This window comes from Scylla paramamosain, chromosome 13, assembly GCF_035594125.1.
Source record: "Scylla paramamosain isolate STU-SP2022 chromosome 13, ASM3559412v1, whole genome shotgun sequence".
Lineage (NCBI taxonomy): Eukaryota > Metazoa > Arthropoda > Malacostraca > Decapoda > Portunidae > Scylla > Scylla paramamosain.
Genome location: NC_087163.1, coordinates 1,842,702 through 1,867,500, shown reverse-complemented (window position 1 = coordinate 1,867,500; position 24,799 = coordinate 1,842,702). Strand labels below are relative to the sequence as shown.

The following is a 24,799-nucleotide window of genomic DNA, read 5'->3' as shown; positions in this document are numbered from 1 at the left end:
GTTAGTTATCTATCATTTAGTTACTGAGGAAGGGGAGGAGGAGGAACAGCTAGATAGTGACAAGAAAAAACACTACTAAGAAGGGTCTGGCGTCCTACAGAACAGAGATGGAGAGGTAGTATAGAGCGAGCGCGGACCAGCGACCAGCTGTCACCTTCCTGCACTATACCTTCAGCTCGTCTGCCTCTATGTAACCACTGTTGTCTTTGTCGTAAGCTTTCCATATCTGCAAAAACGAGACGGAAGCACGATGATGGGAGGGAACAGAAGGGGGCTTACACTACAGAGAGAGAAAAGGAAACCAGGAAGAGAAGAAGAGAGGGAGGAAATAATGAGAGAGATACAAGTCCCTCTAGAGAGACGCCATCTTACCTTCAGCTCGTTAATGTCAATAAAACCATTATGGTCAGCATCATATTGTTTCCAGATCTGAAAAAAAGACAGTGTGGTGAAGCAACTGCTGTGGGCTATGGAGGTACTGGCCAGCTAGAGGGAAGAGCAGCAGGTGTGTGTGTGTGTGTGTGTGTGTGTGTGTGTGTGTGTGTGTGTGTGTGTGTGTGTGTGTGTGTGTGTGTGTGTGTGTGTGTGTGTGTGTGTATTAGCAGCAGTAGTAATGGTATAAGTAGCAGTAGCAGTAATGGTGGGTGAAGTAGTAGTAGTAGTAGTAGTAGTAGTAGTAGTAGTAGTAGTAGTAGTAGTAGTAGTAGTAGTAGTAGTAGTTGTAGCAGCAGCAGCAGCAGCAGCAGCAGGAAGGGTACAGAGGTATACAGAGACAGAAGTCCTGCGAAGGGTGTGTAGTGTCAAGGTGTGATGATGCCTCGGGAGGGCAGAGCTGCCGCGACGCCACAGATGGACCGCCTGAAAGAGAAGGAAGCTCGCGGTGTTAGTGGGGACAAGGGCCGAACATTCAGGAGTGACGGAGAGTATCTATCTGTCCGTCCGTCTGTCTTTCTGTCTGTTTATCCGTCCGTGTCAGGTATGCAAAAAATATATAAAGGGAGAAAAAGTTTCGTATTTTATTTTTACTGTTTGTAGAATTGTATTTGTGTGTGTATGTATGTTTTCATTTGCTCGCCTTTCAGTTTTTTTTTTTCTTTTTTGCTGGAGTTTCATTTTTTTTCATTCTTTGTCTCTGTTGGCTATGTATCATGTATGAATGAATATATGTATGCGTGTGCTATGTATGTATTTTCGTTTATTAGTTTTCCCAATGGTTTCTCATCTGAATGTGCGTTATTATTATCATTATTATTATTATTATTATTATTATTATTATTATTATTATTATTATTACACCAGTTGGCTGTGTGTGATCCTATTGTGTATGTGTGTGTGTGTGTGTGTGTGTGTGTGTGTGTGTGTGTGTGTGTGAGCGCGTCCTTGGTCTTGGTCTGTCATTCGTCTGTGCGTGCGCCTGTTCGTGTTCCTCCGTCTCTTCACCCTCGTGGTAATCCTCTTATCCTTTCCTTATATCCTCCCTTATTGCTTTTGTTATTCTGCGCCTCTATTCCCCTTCCTTCCTTCCCCTCGTCCCCTGCCAATCACCTCTATTCTTCTTCCTTTCCTACTCCTATTTCCTTCTCCTCTTCCCCAGTGTGATATCTCCTTCCTCCTCCTTTGTCCTTCACTGCCTCTCCTTCTTATCTCGCCCTCCCGTCCATCTTCCTCCTCTGCTCACACTCTCCATGTTTTTCTCTCTCGTTTCTATTCTTCCCCACCTTCTCCCCTACTGACACAACCTTCCTTTCCTTCTTCCTCTATTCTCTCGTCTTCCACCTTCCACCTTCTTCTCCACTTTTTCCCTCCACGTGCATTTCCAATTTTCTCTTCATCACTTCTTGTATACCATCATTATTCTTACTAACTTGTCCTCATTTTTCAACTTTCTCTCTCTTTTCTTCCTTCCCATCTATCTTTTTTTTTTTTTTCGTTCATCCATCTAATCCTTCCTACCTTTCTCTTCTTGTGTTCTTCCATCCATCTTTTATTCTTTTCTTTCCTGCCTTTCTTTCTGTCTGTCTCTTTCCTTCTTCCCTTCTATCGGCTTCTTGATTCTTCTTTCTTTCTTTCTTTCTTCTCTTTTCTTATATCCCTCACCTTTTCGCTCCTTTCTCTTTTTCCTCGTATCTTTCCTTCTTTCCATACCTCTTATTCTATTCTCCTATTTATCCTCTCTTTTCCTTTGCCTACAATCTTCCCTTCCTGTTTCCCTCAATTCTTCTTCCCACCCTTCCTATTCTATCCTCCTATCCATTCTTCCCTTTCTTTGCCTACCCTCTTCCGTTCTTATTTCCCTTTCTCCTTCCTTCCAACCCTCTTATTCTGTTTTATCCATCTCTTTCCTCCTTGCCTGAATCTTTCCACTGCAACTGCCTTTCTGTTTCTTTCTTTCCTTTCACTTCATCCCGCCCTTCCTTGCCTGCATCTTTTCCGCCAAGCCAATGTGGTGTTTGCCTTCCTTCCCATCTTCCCTGTACCTTACCTTCATGAATTCAACGGAAGAGTCCAGGGGGTTGTCAAAACGGAAGAGTAGCAAGAAGTTCTCCTCCATGGGTAGCAGTTGCGCTAGCTGTGAACAAGGCAAGGGTGTTAATCATTGTGGTGGTGAGGGAACATAAAGAAACACAAAGGAGGGGCAGGTATCAATACGTCTGTTGTTGGCCATTACGAGAGACAAAGACAGTGATAGATAAATAGATAGATAAATATAGATATAACTAAATAGAGAGAGAGAGAGAGAGAGAGAGAGAGAGAGAGAGAGAGAGAGAGAGAGAGAGAGAGAGAGAGAGAGAGAGAGAGAGATGAGCAAGTGTCTTTTATTCTTTAGATTCACAGTAGCATGCACGAACACTCTCTCTCTCTCTCTCTCTCTCTCTCTCTCTCTCTCTCTCTCTCTCTCTCTCTCTCTCTCTCTCTCTCTCTCTCTCTCTCTTGACCCCGGGATTGTGATATGCATTTTTGAAATTCACGGTGCCCTCCTTTGTTCTCCCAACACACAGACAGACAGACAGACACACATACACACACACACACACACACACGGGGGGGGGGTCAGGCCAATCGAAAGGACCACCACTCACGGGCAGAACAAATAATGCAGTTAATAAATCGAAGAGAGAGGAGAGGGACGTCCCTGCTCACTCTACCTCCCTCTTCATCCTTCCTTCTCCACTCCTGCCCCGCCCTCTAACCCGTGAAGGGGAAGCTGTATAAAGGTATTTGTCTTTGATTCCCTCTCTTGATTCTCTTTCTTGATTCTCTCTTTCACTCTCTTTTGCTCGCTAAACCTGAACCAGTCTCTTTCAATGCTGTTTTGTGTGAATGTTAAAACACCGAGACGCTGGAATGGACTGGATAAAGAAAAAGGTAAAAAAGAGGAAGTTTTTTTCTTTTCCGAAGTGATGGAGATATACAGATGAAGGTGAAATTGAAAAGGTACGAGAGTGGAAAGACTGGAGGGAGGAAAAGGTGCAGGATGAGAGAGAGAGAGAGAGAATAGAGGTTAGAGGAAAAGATGAAGATAGTAAGAAGAATTTCATAACTTTTCTTAAAATTCTGAAAATCTAAAAAACTACATAGCCAAATATCAGTCTCTCTCTCTCTCTCTCTCTCTCTCTCTCTCTCTCTCTCTCTCTCTCTCTCTCTCTCTCTCTCTCTCTCTCTCTCTCATTCATACCTCTGTTATTTCCCTGTTTCTTTGTTTTTTATTCATTGATTACAAGACAGGATAAGATTTACTTTACATTTCTCTGCACGTGTCCTTTGATGAATGTACGTAGTGAGGCTGGTCTTCTTAATGTTTAGCTTTTGTTTACGTGAGCTTACATGAACGTCTAATGAAGTCATGTCCTCAAGAAAATACATGATGAACCTTTTCTTTAAGTGGTATACCGGAATTTAACTGGTTTTGTCATATTTCTTGCTTTTTGCTTGATGATGACGACTAAAAGTGCTCCTATTATTTTATTAGGTGGTTTGATGACACTTATATGAACTGGATATTTTTTTCACAGTACATCGAGTCATTTGTGTGAAATTGTTATCCGGTGAATCTCGTATTTTTTTTTTTACAAGGATTTCGAACGTCCCAGTTTATGTCCTTATTCCTCCCAATCGGCTGTAGTGTTAATAGCCATTGAGTGCTGATGAAAGGATGACACTTGCTGCTTGCTACCTTACTTTATCCGTAGGCGATTTTACCAAGCGAAAATAAATCACAGACATTGAAAGGTCCGAGCTACTTCACCGCTCCTCTTACTCTCAGCGGAGTCTTTCGTAATTACATCCTGCATTGGCATCTGATGACTTCATTAAGCTCGATAGAAAAAACTGTTGCATTTAAAGAGTTAATTACTTTCATGAATGTGTCTAAAAATGCCAATGAATTAACTATACTCGTATTGTATTGTTAAAAGCATCAGCCAGTCTGTCTTCTATTTTCACGTTTGTATAAATAGTCTCAGCGGTAAATAGATGGAGGAAAGAAGAGCAATAAAAGTGTTAAATAGCAATCAATCATTCAGCTTTCTCTTTTACAGCAAAAATAAAAACAATACGAACTCTTTTATGAATGCGCCTTAAAACACCAATGAAAAACTATAATGTATCGTTAAAACCACCTACTTAGTCTTCTCTTTTCACGTTTCCATAAAAGAAAAAAAAGTCAAATACCAGTCAGTCACTCAGCTTCCCCTCATACTGTCTACCTGAGGAGCGGCGCGGTGAAGGCAAAGCATCGATACCTGCGCGACTCCCAATGCCTCCCTTCCCCCGCTACGCTCACTGCTTGTCTCGCGCCGCACAGTCACCCCAGGAAAGTGGTCACCAAGTACACATAATTTTAATGTCTATAATTGGCAAAGAAATTCATATGTGAGGTGGTGAGCTGCTTTATATCAAGACCACGGTACTTCTTATATATATTTTTTAGGTTATTTACTGTGGTATATATGCTTTTTATTCACTGGATGTTTTGTTTGATTTTTCACTCATTGCACGCTTCATTTATTTATTTATTTAGTTTTCACTGCACTGTTTTTTTTTTTTTTAATGCATATCCTGTTCTTTATTTATTTCAATGCAATTCCTATACATTTTTTTTTTCACTACACGTCCAATTCTTTTATTTTTCACTGCTCGTATTATTCCTTCCGCTTTTCACTGTCTCGCTATCCTTTTGTCACTGCACGTCCAGGAAATTGATATAGAGCTTCGGTTTCCTGTTCTCTCTCTCTCTCTCTCTCTCTCTCTCTCTCTCTCTCTCTCTCTCTCTCTCTCTCTCTCTCTCTCTCTCTCTCTCTCTCCCAAAGGACGAGAGCACAAAGAAAACACAACCGTAAGTCGACAGAAAACGAAAACACCGAGGTATTATTGCTCTCTCTCTCTCTCTCTCTCTCTCTCTCTCTCTCTCTCTCTCTATACAAGGCAGAGAAGGTGGCTCGCCTCAACACAATGGCAACAATTACAATAACATTATCAACACCTGCCTCGAACAACAATAGTTAGGAATCAGAACCACGCTTGTATTGGTGGCAGTATTGTTAGCTTCATCATGTATTGCTGCTATTGTTGTTGTTGCTGTGATTATTATTATTTTTGATGTTGTGGTTATTATCGCAACCATTATGTGTATAACAACAACAATAGCTACTACTACTACTACTACTACTACTACTACTACTAATCTTACTACCACTACTACCATTATCAGTACTACTACTACTACTACTACTACTACTACTACTACTACTACTACTACTACTACTACTATCATTACCACCAGCACCACCATCACTACTACTACTTCTACTACTACTACAATTACAGTATCCCTTATTATTCCTCCTCCTCCTCCTCTTCTTCCTTCTCCTCCTCCTACCACCACCACCGTCACCACCACGTTGAACACTCACCTCTCGTATCTCAATCTTGCCGTCCTGGTTGTCATCGTACGCCTCCATGAAGCACTCCTTGAGCTCCGCCAGCATGGTATCCGACACAGACTGGGGGGAGAGACACAGCCATCAGCCACGTGTGTGTGTGTGGTATAAGGGGAATAACAAGGGTGACAAAGGTAAAATTCTCAAGGTTAATAATCAAGATAGGAAAGGAAGCAATGAGTTCAAGCTTGAGAGAGAGTTTAAAAAGGAGATAGAACGGAATTGGTTCTCAAATAGAGTGGTAGATGAGTGGGACAGACTTAGTAATCAGGTTGTTAGTGCTGAGTTGTTAGGAAGATGTAAAATATTAGATAAACTTATAGATGAGGATGCTACGTGGAAACAGGTAGCTAGGTTTCATACAGGGACTGCCACGTGTAGACCTGATGGCCTCTTGCAGCTTCTCTTATGTTCTCAAGTGTGTGTGTGTGTGTGTGTGTGTGTGTGTGTGTGTGTGTGTGTGTGTGTGTGTGTGTTGTATATCATCGACCCACGCATGCAATATGGAAATAAATGTAGACATAAATCTTGCAAGCACCTAAACTATAGATGGACTACTGCATAATGTAAGAGGAAGGGTCGGAAGTCAATTCTCTCTCTCTCTCTCTCTCTCTCTCTCTCTCTCTCTCTCTCTCTCTCTCTCTCTCTCTCTCTCTCTCTCTCTCTCTCTCTGTTTCTTGTTGTTCTTGTTGCTTTATTTATCAGTTTGCTTGGCTCTCTTTCCTTCTTTCCCTCTTTTTCTTTTCCCCCACTTCATTTTTCCCTTCCATTCTTCCTTCCCTGTCTTCCAAGTATTTATCCTCCTTTTCTTTTGTCTAATTCACTTCCCTCTTCCTTTGTCTAGTTATAATTTTTCCTTTACCTAATTTGTCCCTTCCTCCTCCTCTTCCTTTTTTCTTCATACCTCGTTAGTCATATTCCATTTCCTCCTCTTTCTCATTCCTCTGTGCAATATTTTTTCTTTATTGCATTTTCTCACCCTTCCTTTCTCTTCTTTCTCTTCTTTTCCCCGTTTTCTTCTACCTAGTTAGCCATATTCCCTCTCCTGCTCCCATCCCTCCAGATGTTCTCTTTCATTTCACGTAATTCCTCCTTTATTCCTTCCTTCCCCACTCCTCTTCCCTCTCCTAGCATACATAAGCATTACCCTCCAAAGCTTCACATCCTCGCCTTCCGCTTTGTCTTACCGCCTCTCCCGTTTAGCCTAAGAAACCTGACATAATCCAGCATCTTGCCCTCGCCTCGATCTCATTCCCTCTGATACTTTCTCCTCTTCTTCTTCTTCCTCTTCAGCCACCGAGATGCAAATTAACCGAGTAACACAAAGGATGCGCAACGGGTCAGGACATGAAGATATCAGGATCTGAGAAACCAAAGTGCTGATAGAATTCAAAAAGTGTCTGTGAAAGAGATCCGTTGGGTTGAGGTGTGTTGGAGGAGGAGGAAGAGGAGGAGGAGGGAAGGGATCTCAGTGCAGTGAATGAGGTCAGGACAGAAAGGTAAGATGAAAGGGTAGATAAATGTACTCGTATGTGTGGGAGAAGAACCAGGTGCAGGAGTGTGGGAGTGTGGCGATCAGCAGCCTGTGCCATCAACTCTCGCCACAAAGTCACCTTTTACAGGCAAAGTTCACCAGGAGTCTATCTTGAAGCCTAGCTCTTCCCACACTTCTCGTATCCACTCGCCTCCCTGCCTCCTTCCCTCCATCGTTTCATCACCATGCACTGCCTCCCCCTCCCTGCCAGCCTGCTGCTCCCTCAGACACCCATTAGCCCTCATGTCACCTTCACAACAGCTCCCTCACCTTCCTCCTTCATCGCGGCTTATCACTCAAAAGCAGCCACTCTGCCTTGCCGGGAAAAGGCCTCCCAGACCCCTCCCCCTCCCCTTTCTGTCGACTCACCTCTGATCCGGAGTCGTTAGTATTCACAGAAGAAACGAACTCCTTGAGGAACCCGTCCAACTCGGAGCCCTCGATGTAGCCGTTGCCTGGAAATAGAATCATGTAATAGTATACACAGGGTTAAGCGTCTGCCAACCAGGCACTTTCTGGGTAAACCAGCTCGGGCCTGACGCACATCGGGCACGTATATTCCTAAAAGAAAGAACGAAAGAAAGAAAAAAGAAGAAAAAAAAAAGTGATCAAAACTGAATATATTAATCCTCAGCATACTAAACTCCCTGGAAAATACTTAGAAAGGAAAGAACGGCCATTTTAAATATTGTCCATGTTATTGACAAAGCACATCTGAAGAAGGCATCATGCTGAGCGCGTCCTTCCCGTCCAGTCGTGCGGCCCTTGCCACTTTCTCTTGTGGGCGAGAGACTGTTGTCTTAGACGCTGAGAAGAAAAAGACGTGCGGCAATAACATTAACTGCCAATAGACGCACAAGAAAGAGACGAAGCGATTCTTTCTATATGCAAATAGAGTTGTGTCTGGCCCGGAGAGGAGAGATGGCGGGGGCGGTGCAGGCCTCCAGGCAGAATTTGTCTACATGCAGGCAGCTGATATTGCCTGTGTTGAGTTCCTCTAGCACGATCCAAGTCGTCGCGGAGTGTTGTCAGCAGCGCGAGCAATGGTGGCAGAGGTGCTCAACTTACACGGCTCCCACTATGTCGTTTCCTCTTATCTGTATCCAGGGATTTGCTCACCATCTCCAGCGTTGCACGCCACACACCAGCCTTGACAGGACACCCACTTTAGATGCAGTGTCCCGCAGAATAGGCCAAACTTTGACAGGACAAGCTCAGCTCCCTAACTACCCGCCGTGGCCAGCCTGGGGCCAGCACACACCCCACACCACCAACACTCAGGTCAACGGAAGCTTGAGGATGACTGCAGCCACTCTGCTGAGATACCACAGCACTGAACACAGAGCAGATGGACTGTGGTTGAGTGCACCTGATACTTACACTGAGAGAGGTAGATAGACTGACAGACAGATATATATATATATATATATATATATATATATATATATATATATATATATATATATATATATATAGAGAGAGAGAGAGAGAGAGAGAGAGAGAGAGAGAGAGAGAGAGAGAGAGAGAGAGAGAGAGAGAGAGAGAGAGAGAGAGAGAGAGAGAGAGAGAGAGAGAGAGAGAGAGAGAGAGAGAGAGAGAGAGAGAGAGAGAGAGGAAATTGTTTTATTCTCCTAATGCTAATATCAATTAAAAGCACAAATGCCGTCACTGAAGCGATCCGTCCTTCAGCACACACAGATTTCCAATTACTTGGTGGAAATTAAAATTTCAATTGTCTAATTATCCATGCGTCTATCTGCCTGTCTGTCTATGTCTCTGTCTGTCACAGCACTCTGGCTGCCAGCTCCCAATACGCCTCGTATCTCCAGCAAATATTCGCACATGTGGCCCCAAACAAAGGCTGCACCGCATTTAATAGTGGAAGGTAGTTAAAATCCTTCAGGTGAGGAGGCGTGGAGAGAATACAGGCGTAAGAGGGGCGCACTGTGGCGTGAGTCTACAGGAGAGTCCCCGTTAGTTATGTTAGTTAGTGCCTCAGTCTGTACCCTGCACCTCGCTCCCTGTATACTGCACCCTGCACCACTCTACCTCCTGCGCCCTGCACCCTGCGGCCACCACACTTTGCCCCGCACCCTGCACCCTGCACCGGCTGTCCCACGAATAAACAAAGGCTGACAGGAATCTGAAACATAAAGCTGACACTAAGTTATAATTTATATTAAGACCTTAAAGGTGCGCAGCCTCGCCAACCGACGGGACCTTGCCCTCCGCACCGCTGCCTCCTGTCTGTTAGCCCCCAGTACCTGTCTGCCCTCCACCTGCACCGTCCCTCCCGCCCCCAACCCCGGTCTGCTGGCGCCTTTCCGTCACACAAGCTTCCGGGACTCTCACAGATGTTTACTCGTACTTCTTGTTCCCTGTCGAGGTATTATGTTCCCTGCAGTTATTTTGAGAAACGGGATATTTTTAGCCTCCTTACGTTTGCTTCTTCTGGCACACCTTTTTCATATATTTTCATCCTGAGTGGGAGTACACTGGTGAGGAGGTGGAGCGCGGACTGATGAAGGGCGAGGGAGGAGTACTGAGACAACTGGCGTGGTGTTCGGAGGCGTAGCAAGTCCCCTCATGGTTGACGTTGTACCCACTTAGCAGGACGGGCACAAAACTGGATTCAGGTCGTCAGTCAGGCTCTTGTCACATGCAGTGGGTATCAAAGGAAGTGTATGTATGTTCAATCGCACCTCGTCACTGTGTCCTCTACCTTCATAGTTACGACCCGGTCATTTCAGATTGTGTGGTGTCATGACAGCACTTCCTCCCAGCTATGCGTTCGTCGGCTAACTCGTGAAGGGGAATGAGCGACAAGGGAAGCAGTGGCCCGGTTGTGGTGAGCTGAATAACACACGAGACCCCTACTGCTGGTATGGACGTGACGTGGGCAGCGCGGGTGACAGGGTAAGGAGGGCACACGAGGGAACACTTACATCAGCAGAGTTAACAAGGAATAAAAAGAAAACACAAAGCTAAAATACCAGAAAACACGAGGGAAATATCACAAAAAGAGGACGGAAAAGGTAAGCAGCTTTTAACAGAGCAGCGAACCTTTCCAGCGGAGCAAAGTGAAGTGTTTGATTTCCATCCATTAAAGAAAATAATAAACTGAAACATTTAGTGCTGAGATAATAAAATTTCTCTCTCTCTCTCTCTCTCTCTCTCTCTCTCTCTCTCTCTCTCTCTCTCTCTCTCTCTCTCTCTCTCTTTCTCTCTCTCTCTCTCTCTCTTTCTCTCTCTCTCTCTCTCTCTTGTTCTGTTTCTATCCTGTAGTGCACTAATAGGAGAAAACAGATAACAAATACAAATAGATCTCTTGTATTCGTTCTTCTCATGTATTCCCTTCTCTTCTCTCTCTCTCTCTCTCTCTCTCTCTCTCTCTCTCTCTCTCTCTCTCTCTCTCTCTCTCTCTCTCTCTCTCTCTCCACACGCCACACACTTACCGTCAGCATCGTAGTGGCTCCACACCTCCATGAACTGGTTGGCGGTGAGCTTCTTCAGTTCCCGCGACTCATCGTCACGGAACTGGCGCATGAAGTTGTTGCACTTCTGCTGGGAATTCATCTTCCTTTCGTAGTCTGTCAAACCGTCAGGACCAACTGCCATACTGTGGGGAGAGGAGGGGAGGCTGTTAGAAATTGTGTTCAAGAATGGAGAAATTGTAGGGAAGCAGATGATAACAGAAACTAGTACAGGTGACATCAGTTTGGAGACACGAGGCGGCTTGCAGGTTACCTCTGTGGGTCGATGGATTGTTTAAGAAGACACGGACAAAGTTATATAAGTTTCGAGAGACTTTACCAGGTTAGAGAGAGAGAGAGAGAGAGAGAGAGAGAGAAAGGGGCACAGTAAAGATAACGGACAGGTAGGATCACGAACAACAGGCTCGGCGGGCAGTCCCTCCCTGTATATTTGAACTGATCTCTGTGTGCGTGGCGAGAACAACAAAACGGATGACGTCAACGCTACGGAAAAAAAAAAAAAAGTAAAATAAAACAAAACGACTTCTCTCCACAAAGCCGTGGAAAAAAAGACCATTCACTGAGGTGGTGGCGATGGGCAGGCCAGAGCTGACTCATCGCTGTAATATTCCGACGATGAATTCAAGGAAGGGAGAATGACGGGGGAACAATGCACGGTGGTGATGGTGGTGGTGGTGGTGGTGAATGTGCATAACTCACCACTAACACCACCTCCATGCTCAAACCTCATTAGTTATGGCCAGATTTTTTACCTGGTGATATTATGAGTCAGTCTCTCAAGTGTCGCAAACCAAGTATAATTTATGTCATTATATTGATTTTCCCAGGGAGGATGATAGAGTGTCAGGGGGAGTGATGGAGGCAGACGTGAGGTGGGTGAGGGTGAAGGAGGTAGGCGTTTTGAGGTTAAGATGGACAGGAGTGATGATGATAAGGAAGGCAAGCATGAGGATAGGGTAGGAAGGAAGAAGGGGGATGGTGAGCGGCACTACTGTTAGAAGGATGGTTGGGGAGGCGTAAGGATGACGCTGAAGACAAGAATGGGTAGAAAGAATGGATGATGAGAAAGGCAGGTATGGGGAGGATGAGGGGGCAGGGAAGGGGTAGATGAGGGTAGGTGAGGGGAGGATGAAGGGGCAGACGTGAGGAAGTCATCAACGCAGGAGCAAATCTGGTCTCGCCTTATCGTGGTGAGTGGCACGCGTGAAGGTCTAATGATGCTTGCTATCTTGCTAATAAACACTACGCGATAACAGAACGTAAGCTGAATATATACGAGCAGTGAATGTATCATATTTATTCCTTACTTTTAAAACTATTCAGAATTATTAATATTTTGACATTTCCCAGAATACGAGATGGCCTCTCCTTTGAAGAACTGCACCTTTTCTATACGGAGCAGCGCCGGCGGGTCTCCTTCCACTCATACATATATATCGGGTCTTGCGCCGCCTCCGTGCGTGCCTGAATAAATAAAACCTCGGCGCGGGGAGGGCGGTCAGGGGCGTCTTGGTGGAAGGAGCGTGTTTGCATCAGGAGCTTGGCGCGACAGAGGTAAAGACGCAAGAGTAATGAGAAGAAGCACATCCAGAACGGAGTAATTAAAAAATAGTGATAACTGTATCAAACCTCTTTCACTGCGATTCACTATGAAATACGTATGAAATCTTTGTAGGCACGTACAAAAAAAAAAAAAAGAAAAAGAAAGGAGGGATTATGGAAAAGAATAGATTTTGCAATTTCTAGTCCGTGTAATGTTTGGAAGTGGTTGTAGAACAAGAACAAACGTCCCAGAGCAAATAGTGACAAAGGAAAGATGTGTCAAATAGCAGAGAAAGGGTTAAAAATCGACGTTAATTATTGTAAACGAAAATGTCAATGCTACAGATGTGCTGAAGTAAAGCAGTAAGAGTATTGCGGGACAGAAATATATGAAGGATCGAATAATAAACAAATCTCATCAAATTTTGGATAAACCTTTTGACTTCACTTTTTTGGGGAAACCGTCACCTTCACTGGGCCTTTTATTTATATATATATATTTTTTTTTTGTTGCCTGAATCTCGTTACATAAAAAAAAAAATAGTAATTATATCACCGTGAGCGACAAATGCTGAAGTGCAGGTGTGTGGAAAAAGTGAGGAAACTAAACAATAATTCTCCAGCAATGTTGAAAAAAGCAATGTAAATGTAAACATCATAAGAGAAACGACAAGAACCTTTGAAAGAGCAAGGAAACTAAATACTAATCTGGTGGGAATGTAAGGACAAAAACAGAAATGCAAACATAATAATATGAAAGACTGAAACGACGTGTGTGTGTGTGTGTGTGTGTATGTGTGTGTGTGTGTGTAGGAAGGGGGATCGTGGAAACACTGTACAACACACATACACACACACACATACACACCTAAGCAATTTCACCTGTCACTTCATACCATCAACACAAACAAGAGATACGAAGAGAGGAAAGACAAACGGTGCTCGGCCAGGCAGGGCACACGAGGGAAGCACGCAGCCCTCACAGTAGACAGGAAGCAGGAAGGAAGGAAGGAACGGAGCGCTGTGCATCCTCGGACAAACTAGTAAGTCTTAAAATTCCTGAGTAGTGAGGCAGATATGATGACTTTAGTTCCCCTCCATTTATGCAATTTTCTCTTTTTTATTCACGTTTTCTTTAAATACTAGTTGCAGTTTACGATGCCAATAACCAAAGGGAGAAGACAGTATCGGAGAATACTTTGAAAATATATAAGAATAAAGAACAATGGGTTAAATTTTTGATTATTTGGAAAAAGAAAAAGAGAACGCAGCAAACAATAAATAAAGGAAGTGAATGTTGTTGAATGTGACAGACTGGAGAGAGAAGTTATAAAATCTAATTGACTGGTGTGAGGGAAGGTTGTAAGATCACCTGGGAGTAAGTTAGTGGGACTGATGGCTCTTGATTGATGCCGGTTTGGTTATAAGATCGGCTGCCCTTCGTGAATATTATAGAGATGAATACACACGTTTCGATAACAATGGGCCGAGATTCTTTGCTCGATGCGTCGGTCTGTACTTCCGCATTGATAACCAATAGAAAAGTTTGTTCACTTTTTTAACTGATAGCGGAATGATTAAATAACTCTCTCTCTCTCTCTCTCTCTCTCTCTCTCTCTCTCTCTCTCTCTCTCTCTCTCTCTCTCTCTCTCTCTCTCTCTCTCTCTCTTTCTCTCTCTCTCTCTCTCTCTCTCTCTCTCTTCTACTTTTGGTCCTTTTCATAATTTCGTCTACTTTCACCACTACTACCTCTTCCTCCATCTCTTCCTCCCCTTTCCCCGCATCCTTCTCTCCCAAATCTGAGCGCTCCACATAAAGGCGCCTCTCCTCCCCTGGGCTCAAGACGCTTTTCTCGGACACTTCCACAAAAGCCTCTTCCGCCGCCGACAAAAAAAGGAAAGATACAAAAGCAAATAAAACTCCACCAGGGACGCAGGACTGCGGGCTTCCTTGGTCCAAGACTTTTCCTTTAAGCTTCTTCCCACAGGCGTCGCGGCAGGAAAGATAACGATTTATTATTTCTCTCTCTCTCTCTCTCTCTCTCTCTCTCTCTCTCTCTCTCTCTCTCTCCGCGCAATGGCTGCCTGCGAAGCGTGACGGCGGGAGACAAGAGGTTTTGTTTCATTATGTCCCGCGGGAGTGAGTGTGTGCTGTGTCGGCCACAAGGTGACGCCCGTCACGCTGCCTCACCTTGTCTCGCGCTGCTTTGTTTGCTTCAGCACCGCAACATGGCCTCTGGTGCACTCTAGCCAACTCCAGGCTGCAGCACGCGGCGTGGCGTGCACTGTGGTGCTGCTCAGTGCCCCTCACATGAAGAACTCTTCATGCTGGTGTGTACGTACAAGCTTGTTCCAATTTATCCTCTCGAGCTTAAGTCAGAACTACTATGTTAATGAATTGTCTGTTCGCTAAAAAAGATAATAGTGATGATTACTAATGAAATCAACAGTAATTCTTACTTCAGTACGTGAACAATGCAAGCCATGATGATTCACGCCCTATATCATCCACAGAATCCCCCGTTGGACGCTGTGTCCTCAGCGTGGTCCTGCTGCCAGGTTTACGTGCGCACCAAGCCAGTACTATTCCCTAGAACCGTTCATGTGTGTGGTCAAACACTGGCTGTGTGACACACTCGTTCTGAAGGCATCGTCCAGGCTTGACTGGAGTGTGTCTACTCTTACATGGGCTGCAAGGCTGAGCCGGGACAGGCGAGGCCATTACTGGCGGTGGGTAAGGCGATTCTCACTGCAGCTGTAATTCACATCACCAAGGATTGTCCTTCGTCAAGCTGTTCATGCACCTCGACTTTTGATCGCGCACTTCTTGAGCCAAGAGTTAGGAGCACGCCATTACTGCACGGGTTTGGATCACCTGAACACTTGACAGACGCAGAGGCTGCCGGCGGCAGGTGTGCAGCGGGGAGAGCGAAGCGATGCTGAATGAGTTACTTAGTTCTGGAGACGCGGAAACTTGAACCGAAAAAAAAAAAGAATGGATTCAATGAACTGAATCTTTTCTATTGAAATGGTGACTTGTCACTTACAATTTTTACAGTCTCCATCAGTCTGAAACTTCTGCATTGAAGTCTGAGCGGCCACTCTCACCCATCACCTTGAGGCCACATCCTTGGTCAAGTTTATAACCTGATGCCAGTCATCTTCTCCCCAGGGGTTTGGTAAAACTTTCCTTAGTGTCCCATATGTTCCGAAAAGATTTTGATAGTGTGATAAAAATTGATATTTTGTAGACTTTTCTAAGGAATCGAACTCTTACTGTGAGCAAGAGGAGGTCTCCACCACCACCACCACCACCACCACCACCAGTCACAGTTCTCATTGTATCTATCTTTCCGGTACGTCTCCTGTTGCTCTGGCGGCGCTGACTGACTGTGTTCCTCAGTACATCCTTAGCGAGGACCCGCAGTCTCCATTCTATCGCTCTTTTTATTCACTATTCATTACCCACAAATCTCACTCGTTGTTCTATTTACTCACACTGACAACTCTCGTGCACTTCTTGACATCATTAATCAGATGACCGTCGCAAACAAAACAAAACATTACATTACTCACTAAAAGACGCGAAGTGAGGCAGAAATATCTTTGTACTCCTCCATGACTCAGAACTCCAATGCCCTTCCACTCAGCTCGACACAACCCTACTTCTTTAATGTCACTTCATTAATCCGTTCTTTAACACTCAAGTTTAATGGCTTATCTTTCACTGACAGTTAGATCTGGAAACTTTGCTAAATCATCTTCCATAAAATGAAGTGTTCTGCATTAATGTGGACAGCGTTTATTCCGTTACTATTCCTGGGGCCATTCAGGAATCTTGCTTGTCCATGAGAGCCTGCCACGCGATGAGCCCCTGATAAGACAGCACCGCTAAAGATGATATAATAGCATAGTTTATCTCTTCAACTCCTCTCCTTCCACTGACTGTATTTCATCTTCCACATTCTGTAGCAGTCAAGCTGGTCTCTGGCTAATTCTAAGTCCTCTTTTCACGGTGAATGTGTGAATGACAACCTTTCCAATCTTGACACGACACCTCTGCATTATTTACTTCTTACTTTCATTTTTATTTCGTCCATCTATCCACTGCAGAAGTTAGCAGCATCTTCACTCCTTCATCTCTTTCATTGGCAAAGTTACGAGCAGCCTCTCTGTTTTTCTCAGATTCGCAAGTCCGAAACTTTCCGAGCGGAGGAATATCAAAAGACTTCAGAAGTAAGTGAACCCTTTTTGGAACTTCTTTTCTGTTTTCTTGTTTTCAGGAATTGCCAAACTTTGCAAAAAAAAAAAAAAAAAGTTTGTATCCCTTAGCCAGTTTCCTTTCCCTGTAAACAAAAACAAAATCATTCCGTGTCACTTACTAGTGTTCGAGACGCCAGTCACTCTCCATCCCCGTGCCAAAGCCTAGCCTGGGCGGAAACCTGTGGACCCGACGCCTGCCTGTGGTTCTGGGAAAGTATTTTGTAAGTTCCTCCATGACAAACGCACGGACGACAGCCCCACCCCCTTCCACTCGCTCCCCCCCCACCTGGTACAAATCCGGGACTCACTAAAGCCATTGGGAAAAAAGTTATGGACATAAAACACGACCAAATGAAATATAATTTTTTTTTTTTTTCATAGAAGCGACGCTGCAGGCTATTCCTTTTATCTTTCGTTATTCCCACGTGACCGATGCCAAATTTTTCACCTTATATATTTATTTTGCAGAGCGTGGTTAGGGTTCATGGCCCTCGATCATAGTTTTGGATTGCTGCTGTAACTGTGCAACATTCTTATGGGACAGCAATTTGTCTGATGTTGGAGGAGATCCAAGAGGAGGTGTCTGTGCGAGCGTCAACGGTGCAGCAGTGTCAACGGTGCAGCAGTGTCAACGGTGCAGCAGTGTCGTGCAAATTTTAAGGCTCGTGGTGAAGGTGTGCTTGACTCACTGGTGTTTTCCTCGGGGATGTGCTGACATTAGCTAGGGTACCTGCTCATACAAACAGAAAACCTGCATTACGCGCTGTTACAGAAAAAGTATGCATGAACCACTATAACTGAACCACTATAATTGTTTTCAGATTCAATCAAGTATCCAGACTATGAGCGTGAATGACAGGGTATCATTTTGTATGAGTGCCAGTATAATCTCTCTGCCTCACTTCACTCTGCTTTTGCAGTTTGGAAGCGTCTGCCTCCACTGAGTAACAACTCGTCACGCCGCGCTGCATCCTCAGGCGATGATACTTATAACATCTTTCCTCTTACGGGAACATTCTTACATTTGTAAAATTATTATTGCATGAGTTTGACTTTTCATGTGCACTTCAACATAAAATCCTTCTCCTTCACAAAAACAAGAGTGCATAAAGCAACGCTTGAGGGTGGCCGCGGCGCTTCAGCTGGCGTTCAGCGAGGCCGCTATCAGGGGCGGGACGCGCCTGTCACTATTAATTTTGTGCCCAAACAAAAAATCAGTCGCTGACTTCTTGGTTGCCCGTTCTAAATTTATACCCGGCACTTCTCGATATTACAACATGCAAGGAAGGCTGCGGAGCGAGGCTGCTCGAGTGGCGTTAAAGGTGCACCACGTGAATGCTGCGCGCTCCAACAGCTTGGCTTTTGCGGGAGGTCAGGGTGTGTCCCGACCACTGACGCGCGGCGCCTCTCGGAGGCGCCGTCGTGGCCTGCAGAAAAGGATGATTGGAGTAAGTATGCGTGCACGTTGTAAGAAACTGACAAAAAGACAGCTGTAAGCCCGCGCTTACACACACACACACACACACACACACACACACACACACACACACACACAAAATTTCATTGAAGATAAAGAGGAAGACCACAGACAATACCTCAGTCTTTCGTCTCCTCATGTACATGTTCCTCGATGTCGAGCACAACCTGTCCTACAACTTGCTGAAAGCTTTTCTCTTCACAGAGTGGTGTCACAGTCGTCTCATAAGCAAGTCTTCTCAGGACCTTTGCCTCCTACACAAAAATATATCTAATAAGTTTTTCGGTTCCATCATTCCTCTCCTCCTGCTTCTGAGTGTCATACCTCTTGAAAATTCACCAACATAACATCTCTGTTGTCTCTGCCCTTGACCCTCCAAAGGTTACAATAGCGATGGGATATCATCTCTTGTCCTCGTGACCTGTGACTCGAGCCCAACGCACTGCTTGGTCAAATTTTCCTCTTTTTGTAGTAAAAAAAAAAAAGAAAAAAAAACCTCACTAATCAATTATGTAAAACAATGAACACAGTCTTTTATATTTTTTGGGGTAATATTCAAGCGTTTCCTTCCCTCCGCTGCATCCTCGGCCTGTCTTTTTTCAATTATCACAATTTGAAAACTCACATTTCAAATCTTTCTGAACAACTTCCACAATATTTTTTATTTTTCTTTATCGTTTTCTTCAATTCATTCTCCCCTGCGGGATCCTGGCTCTGCCTGGAGTCTTATCCCTCCAAGCATATCTCTCATTCGTTGGGGAGCGGCCGCTCTGCTCAACCAGTATAACAGAGAAATGAAAAGCTTTTCATCTTTCCATCTTCTGTTGTTTAGCTGTCTGTCTTCACTTTATCACGATGCGCTGCACTGTTGCATCTCTTGCTGCCTTACCGTATTCACTATTATAATATATATATATATATATATATATATATATATATATATATATATATATATATATATATATATATATATATATATATATATATATATATATCAGATTATTATTATTTCTCCATCCCGAGCCATGTCAGGGAGTCTCGAAAGCCTGGCGGCCCAGCGATCAGTGTCAGCGCAGCAACAAGACGGCCGATAGCGTGGTGTCTTTACGGCCTGGCCTCTGGTGTGCCGGCCATCGCGGGCCGTGCGGGGCCAGGCAACTCTGTGTGTCTCGAAGTAAGGAAAAGTTGGTAACATTATCATAAAATACTGATGAAAATAACATTTTCTCTGGCATTCTTTACTACTACTACTACTACTGCTACTACTACTACTACTACTACTACTACTACTACTACTACTACTACTACTACTACTAATACTAATACTACTACTACTAATACTACGACTACTACTACTAGCACCACTACTACTGCTGCTGCGTCTGCCGTTGCTACAGTAACAATAACAACAGCAGCAACAACAACAATAAAATAATAATAATAATAATAATAATAATAATAATAATAATAATAATAATAATAATAACAATAATAATAATAATAATAACAATAATAATAATAATAATAATAAAAATAATAATGTTAATCATTATCATCATCATCATCATCAATCTGTCTATTTATTCCATGCCACGCCAGGAGACCCTTTGCCTCCCTATCTAATTCTATGTATGATCTGTTCGGCGTTTGACAGACGCACTCAGCGAGCCACGAGGGACGGGGGAAATACAGCATACTCACAAACACCATTGCTGAACCCTCCAAATTAACACTTGCGACGTAGAGAACACAATTTACAAGCCTATGACAACCACTCGTACTTCAACACCACATTTATTCACTGCTTTTCCTTCACCAGTACGCCACCTGGCCCTGCGGCACACCCCATACCAGGCAGTGCGAGGCGACTCCCTCCTTGGAATAAAAAACTAGCACCGTCTTATTTATGGAGTACTTTTGCCTCCCCTTCCCGGTCATACTCGTAAGCCTGTATATAGTTCGTTGTAAATCCAATACCGGCGACACGTATAGAAAAGTATGGGATGGTGGAGTGCAAGTTTTGGATCGTATCTTCGTTATTCGTTTTCTTCCGTCTCGGTTTAAGGTTTGGGTGCTATACTCTTATATTTCTTTTTGGGCCGTATGTGTTGCTCACGTATTCGTTTCCTTTCTCCCAGTCATAGCTTTGTCTTCTCTTGCTTTAAGTTGTATAGCTCTTAGTTATTCTCCTTCTAGCTTTGATTTACTTTTTTTTATCACTGTTTTATCATCACTGCAAATTAAATTACACAGTATACAGGAGACTTATTAATTTTTCCCGGTAATGCCACAACGCTTGGGAATTACGAAGAGGACCCGAGTCAGGATGCGCCGTGCAGTGGGAGGCGGCACAAGTCGATGCGTGGCCTTGATAGAGCCAAACCTCGGCTGAATATATATGAAGATTGTAAATATCACACACCAAAAACTTTGCCACAGAAAGTTTCCTACGTATATTGAAAGTAATATCTTAGCTCGCTCTCTCCCCTTCCCGTCTTCCTATGCTACCTTCCTGTCCACCCCCTCCCCCAAGTCTTCCTCGCTCCCCAACGCTACACGGGCCTTCTTCCATGTTCTTGTCTTCCTAACAGTACACCACACACTCCCCCTTTCCATCTTCTCCCCTGCCAGCACACCACATTCACCCTCCCGAGCTGAACACTATATGCTTTCTCTTCCCATCTCCTCTCCCAGCAGCAGACAACATCTTTTCCCTTCCCAGCAGAACATCAAACCTTTCCCATTTTCTTTTTCCATCTGTACACCACGCTCCCCTTCCCGAACTGAATATCATATCCTTTCCTTTCCCATCACCACTACACTCGCCCCTCTCTTCACTTCCAGCACTATGCACACGCACATACACACATACACAACTCCCCCACGCCAGCTAACCCTAATACTCTCCTACACATAATATCCTTACACTTCACTAACTGATTCCTTTCCACTTCAGCTCCTCTCCCTAACAACGCGTACCTGCAAAATCTTATAACCCACATTCTTTTTTTTTTTACCGAACGCTGGGATACGATAAGCGAAATGAAATGTAATTGATAAAAAAAAAAAAGGTTCTTGCGGAATGTCAAATATGGTAATGCTCCTCTAAAGATTTTGTAATATAGTTAACTGAATTACCACTTCTTTTCTGGCCGGCAACTTTGATCTCTCTCTGTAAGGTACTGCTGATATTCACCCCTCCTGTCGTTTCACTTGCCTTTGTGTAGCAAGAATAAACTTTGCACCGCGAGTGAAGATAAGAACTTATGTGGGTGTGATGATGATGATGATGATGATGATGATGATGATGATAAGGAGGAGGAGGAGGAGGAGGAGGAGGAGGAGGAGGAGGAGGAGGAGGAGGAGGAGGAGGAGGAAGAAGAAGAAGAGGAGGAAGAGAAGAAGGAGGAGGAGGAGGAGGAGGAGGAGGAGGAGGAGGAGGAGGAGGAGGAGGAGGAGGAGGAGAAGGAAAAGGAGAGAGAGGAGCAGGAGGATGAGGATGAAGAGTAGGAGGAGGAGGAAGAGGAGGAGGAGAGAGAGGAGGAGGAAAAGAAGGAACAGGAAAAGGAAGAGGAAGAGGAGCAAGAGGGAGAGTAGCAGTAGTAATAGTAGGGAGAGGAGGAGAGATGTGTGACGGGACGACGTTGGCAAAAGGCAATGGATGGAGTTAGCGCCTCTCTTGGTACTCAAGGTTCAAAGGCTCCTGCCCTCTCTGCTCCTCTATTGCCACCGCGTCCCCCAGCCAGTAGACGCAGGTTCCTTTCCTTCACATTCTCACACGAAGCAACTCGATCAGTCTCTGGCAACTCACTTCATAACATGGAGTAAGTGAAACATGACACGGCACCGTAGACTTTCATAGCTGTATTAAAACCCAGGAACAGTAATACACGAAGCACAGAGAAGGGAAATCCAGAACAACACGCTTTTATCAAGAAGAAAACGAGACATCAAAGTGAATGAAGAAAGAGCAAATATTCTATAAAATTCAGATAAGAAAGTAATTCTGAGTGGCAGCAAGGTGGAGAAAAACTAAATTCAAAATGAGAAACAGAATCATAAGCCATTTTCTCTCTTGCAGTAACCTTTTGCAAAGAGTTTCAGCATGAGAGAGTGGAAAAAAGAGAGATAAGCTGGCTGCACCAAAGTTCATGAATAGATTAATAGTTAAGTCATAATGTCATGTGCTGAAAAAAAAAAAAAAACTTAGGCAGTATTTAGAATGCACGTGATAATACACTGAGAAAGTCGTTGAATCGCAATGAGGGGAATTGTTAATCTATTTAATGCAATAGGTAAACTAAGAGAGAGAGAGAGAGAGAGAGAGAGAGAGAGAGAGAGAGAGAGAGAGAGAGAGAGAGAGAGAGAGAGAGAGAGAGAGAGAGAGAGACGGTGGGTTGAGGTGGGTGGATATGAGTTAGTGAATTCGCGAGAGTTAAATGAAATCGTAAATTTTTACTGCCTGCAGAATTATCTTCGCCTCACAAGTTCCCGTGATTGCGTGACACACCTGCAGCCAGAAGAGCGTGACGTGACTCGCACACGGCGCATTTCACCAACTTTTAATAAATAACCAGAACTGGAGCAGAATTTACCTTGTTTTTGTCCAAGGAAGGAAGTCACCTCCTTTTTCATTCTCTCTCTAGCATTGCGTGTGAGACTCCACTCAACGCACGCAGGGCCGCTTTGGTGCACCAACTGTTGCTTATACGCCTGTACCTTCACTCCACGAGGGTCCTGCTGGCCACTCTGCTTAATTTGCTACTCAGTAAAGTACTTGAATATATGAGCGATGAATAAGAGGCATGTATGCGATGCTTGGCTCACTGAATAGATAAGCTTCAGGTATATGAATATAAGGAATGCAAGACGTCAGTATGCCTGCACGCGAGAGTGTAATGTGTATGTGCCACTGTCCATCACTCACCAATATCCATGAATATTGTCTAATCTTCTCTTAGTGTTCCGTATCAACTAAAAAGCTTTATGTGTCTATTCCAGCCATTTGCTACTGTTTTCGGAATCCAGTTTCTTTCCATCTCTTTTTTGATATATCTTTATCAAGCTTTATCTTTTTACTTTTTTGTCCTCTCCTTATTTTTAACCAGATGGATCACGCATGTCTTATTCCTCATTACAATTGAATACCTGGAGCAGAACATATAATTACTCTATTCTTTTTTTAATGAATATGAATAAAAAGGCCTCAGTGTTCTTTAGCTAGTCTGGCCTCACAAATGCTGGGGAGGTACGTTCTTATAATCGTCGCTATTTTAGTGTTATGGCCTCTGCTTACTGCTGAGCGTGCATAGAGAGGAGGTGTACTGGTACTGAATTGGTGGCCTTCGTTCCTAGCATTCTATTTACTCTTCTGTTTGCCACTCAGTTAAGCAGTCTGTTTCTGTGAGAGTGTCTGCAGGTCTGACAGTCCCCTAATTAGAAAACTTTCCTCAGTGGTTTAATTCTCTTAGTCTCCGTTAATGCCCTCACTTAATTGCCTTATCTTCTTTTCTCTTATACGACTTACTCTTCTCCCCCTCCACAAACAAACACACACACACACACACACACACACACAAAGGGAGGCATCTACTGTATTGATCTGTCAGGATGTTCGGCTTCACTTGCTTTCTCTTTTATTTCATTACTCTCCCATGGACCTCGAGTGATCCTGAATAAGTGTGTTGCACGGACCTGACCAGCCTGGAGATGAGAACGAACTGCCGGGGACTTGGAGGAGAGGCAACGTTGCACACACACACACACACACACACACACACACACACTGCTGGTTGGAGTATTGTCACCAGCGGGATTGGAGGGCTTGGGTCTGGGTGGCGGGAGCTGCTTACGTTTGGCCCAATCGGGTGGAAGTGTGGAAGTGTTGTGCTCGGGGCGGAGTGGCGAGGCGAGGCTCAGGTGACAAGGCCGGTTAAAAGGTCAGGCGGAAATGCACTTCAAAAAAGGTTGCAAGTCCCTCCCTGGTGAACGTGACCTCCGCCACTCACCACGCAGCTCTCAGTCACTCTCGCTGTTCGGTGCAAACTGTCACCATTGAATGTTACTTGTGAAGCTGTTTGTTTAGAGGAGAATGCCGTGCTGTCGCCTCTTGCTGCCCAGGAAATGCAATCTCTCCCAACAGGTCATGTCTCACTTAATTATCTGTTTTCCCGTCTCTGGCTGCTGGCGCTGTTTTCTTAACTCATTTTTCTATTCTTACTTTTCAACTACCATCCATTTGCTTTCACTACAAGCAGTATTATGGTCAGCTTTCGTCACATTTTTCTTTTATTACTGTTTCTTCAGCTATTTATCGTCTGTTCTCTTTTCATGTGCTACTTTATCCGCTTTTGTGTCCCGCAGGATGCCATCTAGCAGAGTTCTCGCAAGTCAGAGCCAGACACCAGGAAGGCACATCCAGAACAGAATAAATCCACAAACTTCACTAATTTCACTGTTTTTTTGCCATTAGAAGAAAACGGAGGACACCAGCTGTCTCCACGACGCACGCCTTCACTAACTGCAGATCTAAAAATAAACTAAAAAGAAAG

The 24,799-nt window shown here is 44.2% G+C and overlaps 1 protein-coding gene across 8 annotated transcripts in view; it reads right to left on the bottom strand.

Moving 5' to 3' along the window:
* The window catches only part of LOC135106299 (calbindin-32-like), an 83,762-nt gene that overhangs the window by 18,480 nt on the left and 40,483 nt on the right, over positions 1–24,799 (bottom strand). For 4 of the 8 annotated variants that reach the window (XM_064015164.1, XM_064015168.1, XM_064015166.1 and 1 more), the window contains exons 2-6: positions 10,929–11,092; positions 7,843–7,928; positions 5,913–6,002; positions 2,483–2,569; positions 373–429 (exon numbers count right to left, since the gene is read on the bottom strand). In XM_064015164.1, the coding sequence (XP_063871234.1) occupies positions 373–429; positions 2,483–2,569; positions 5,913–6,002; positions 7,843–7,928; positions 10,929–11,091 (483 nt within the window). In that variant the 5' untranslated portion in view covers position 11,092. Of the gene's footprint in view, positions 1–169; positions 227–372; positions 430–2,482; positions 2,570–5,912; positions 6,003–7,842; positions 7,929–10,928; positions 11,093–24,799 lie in introns of all 8 variants that reach the window. The other 4 variants (XM_064015163.1, XM_064015167.1, XM_064015165.1 and 1 more) reach the window with 1 other exon arrangement.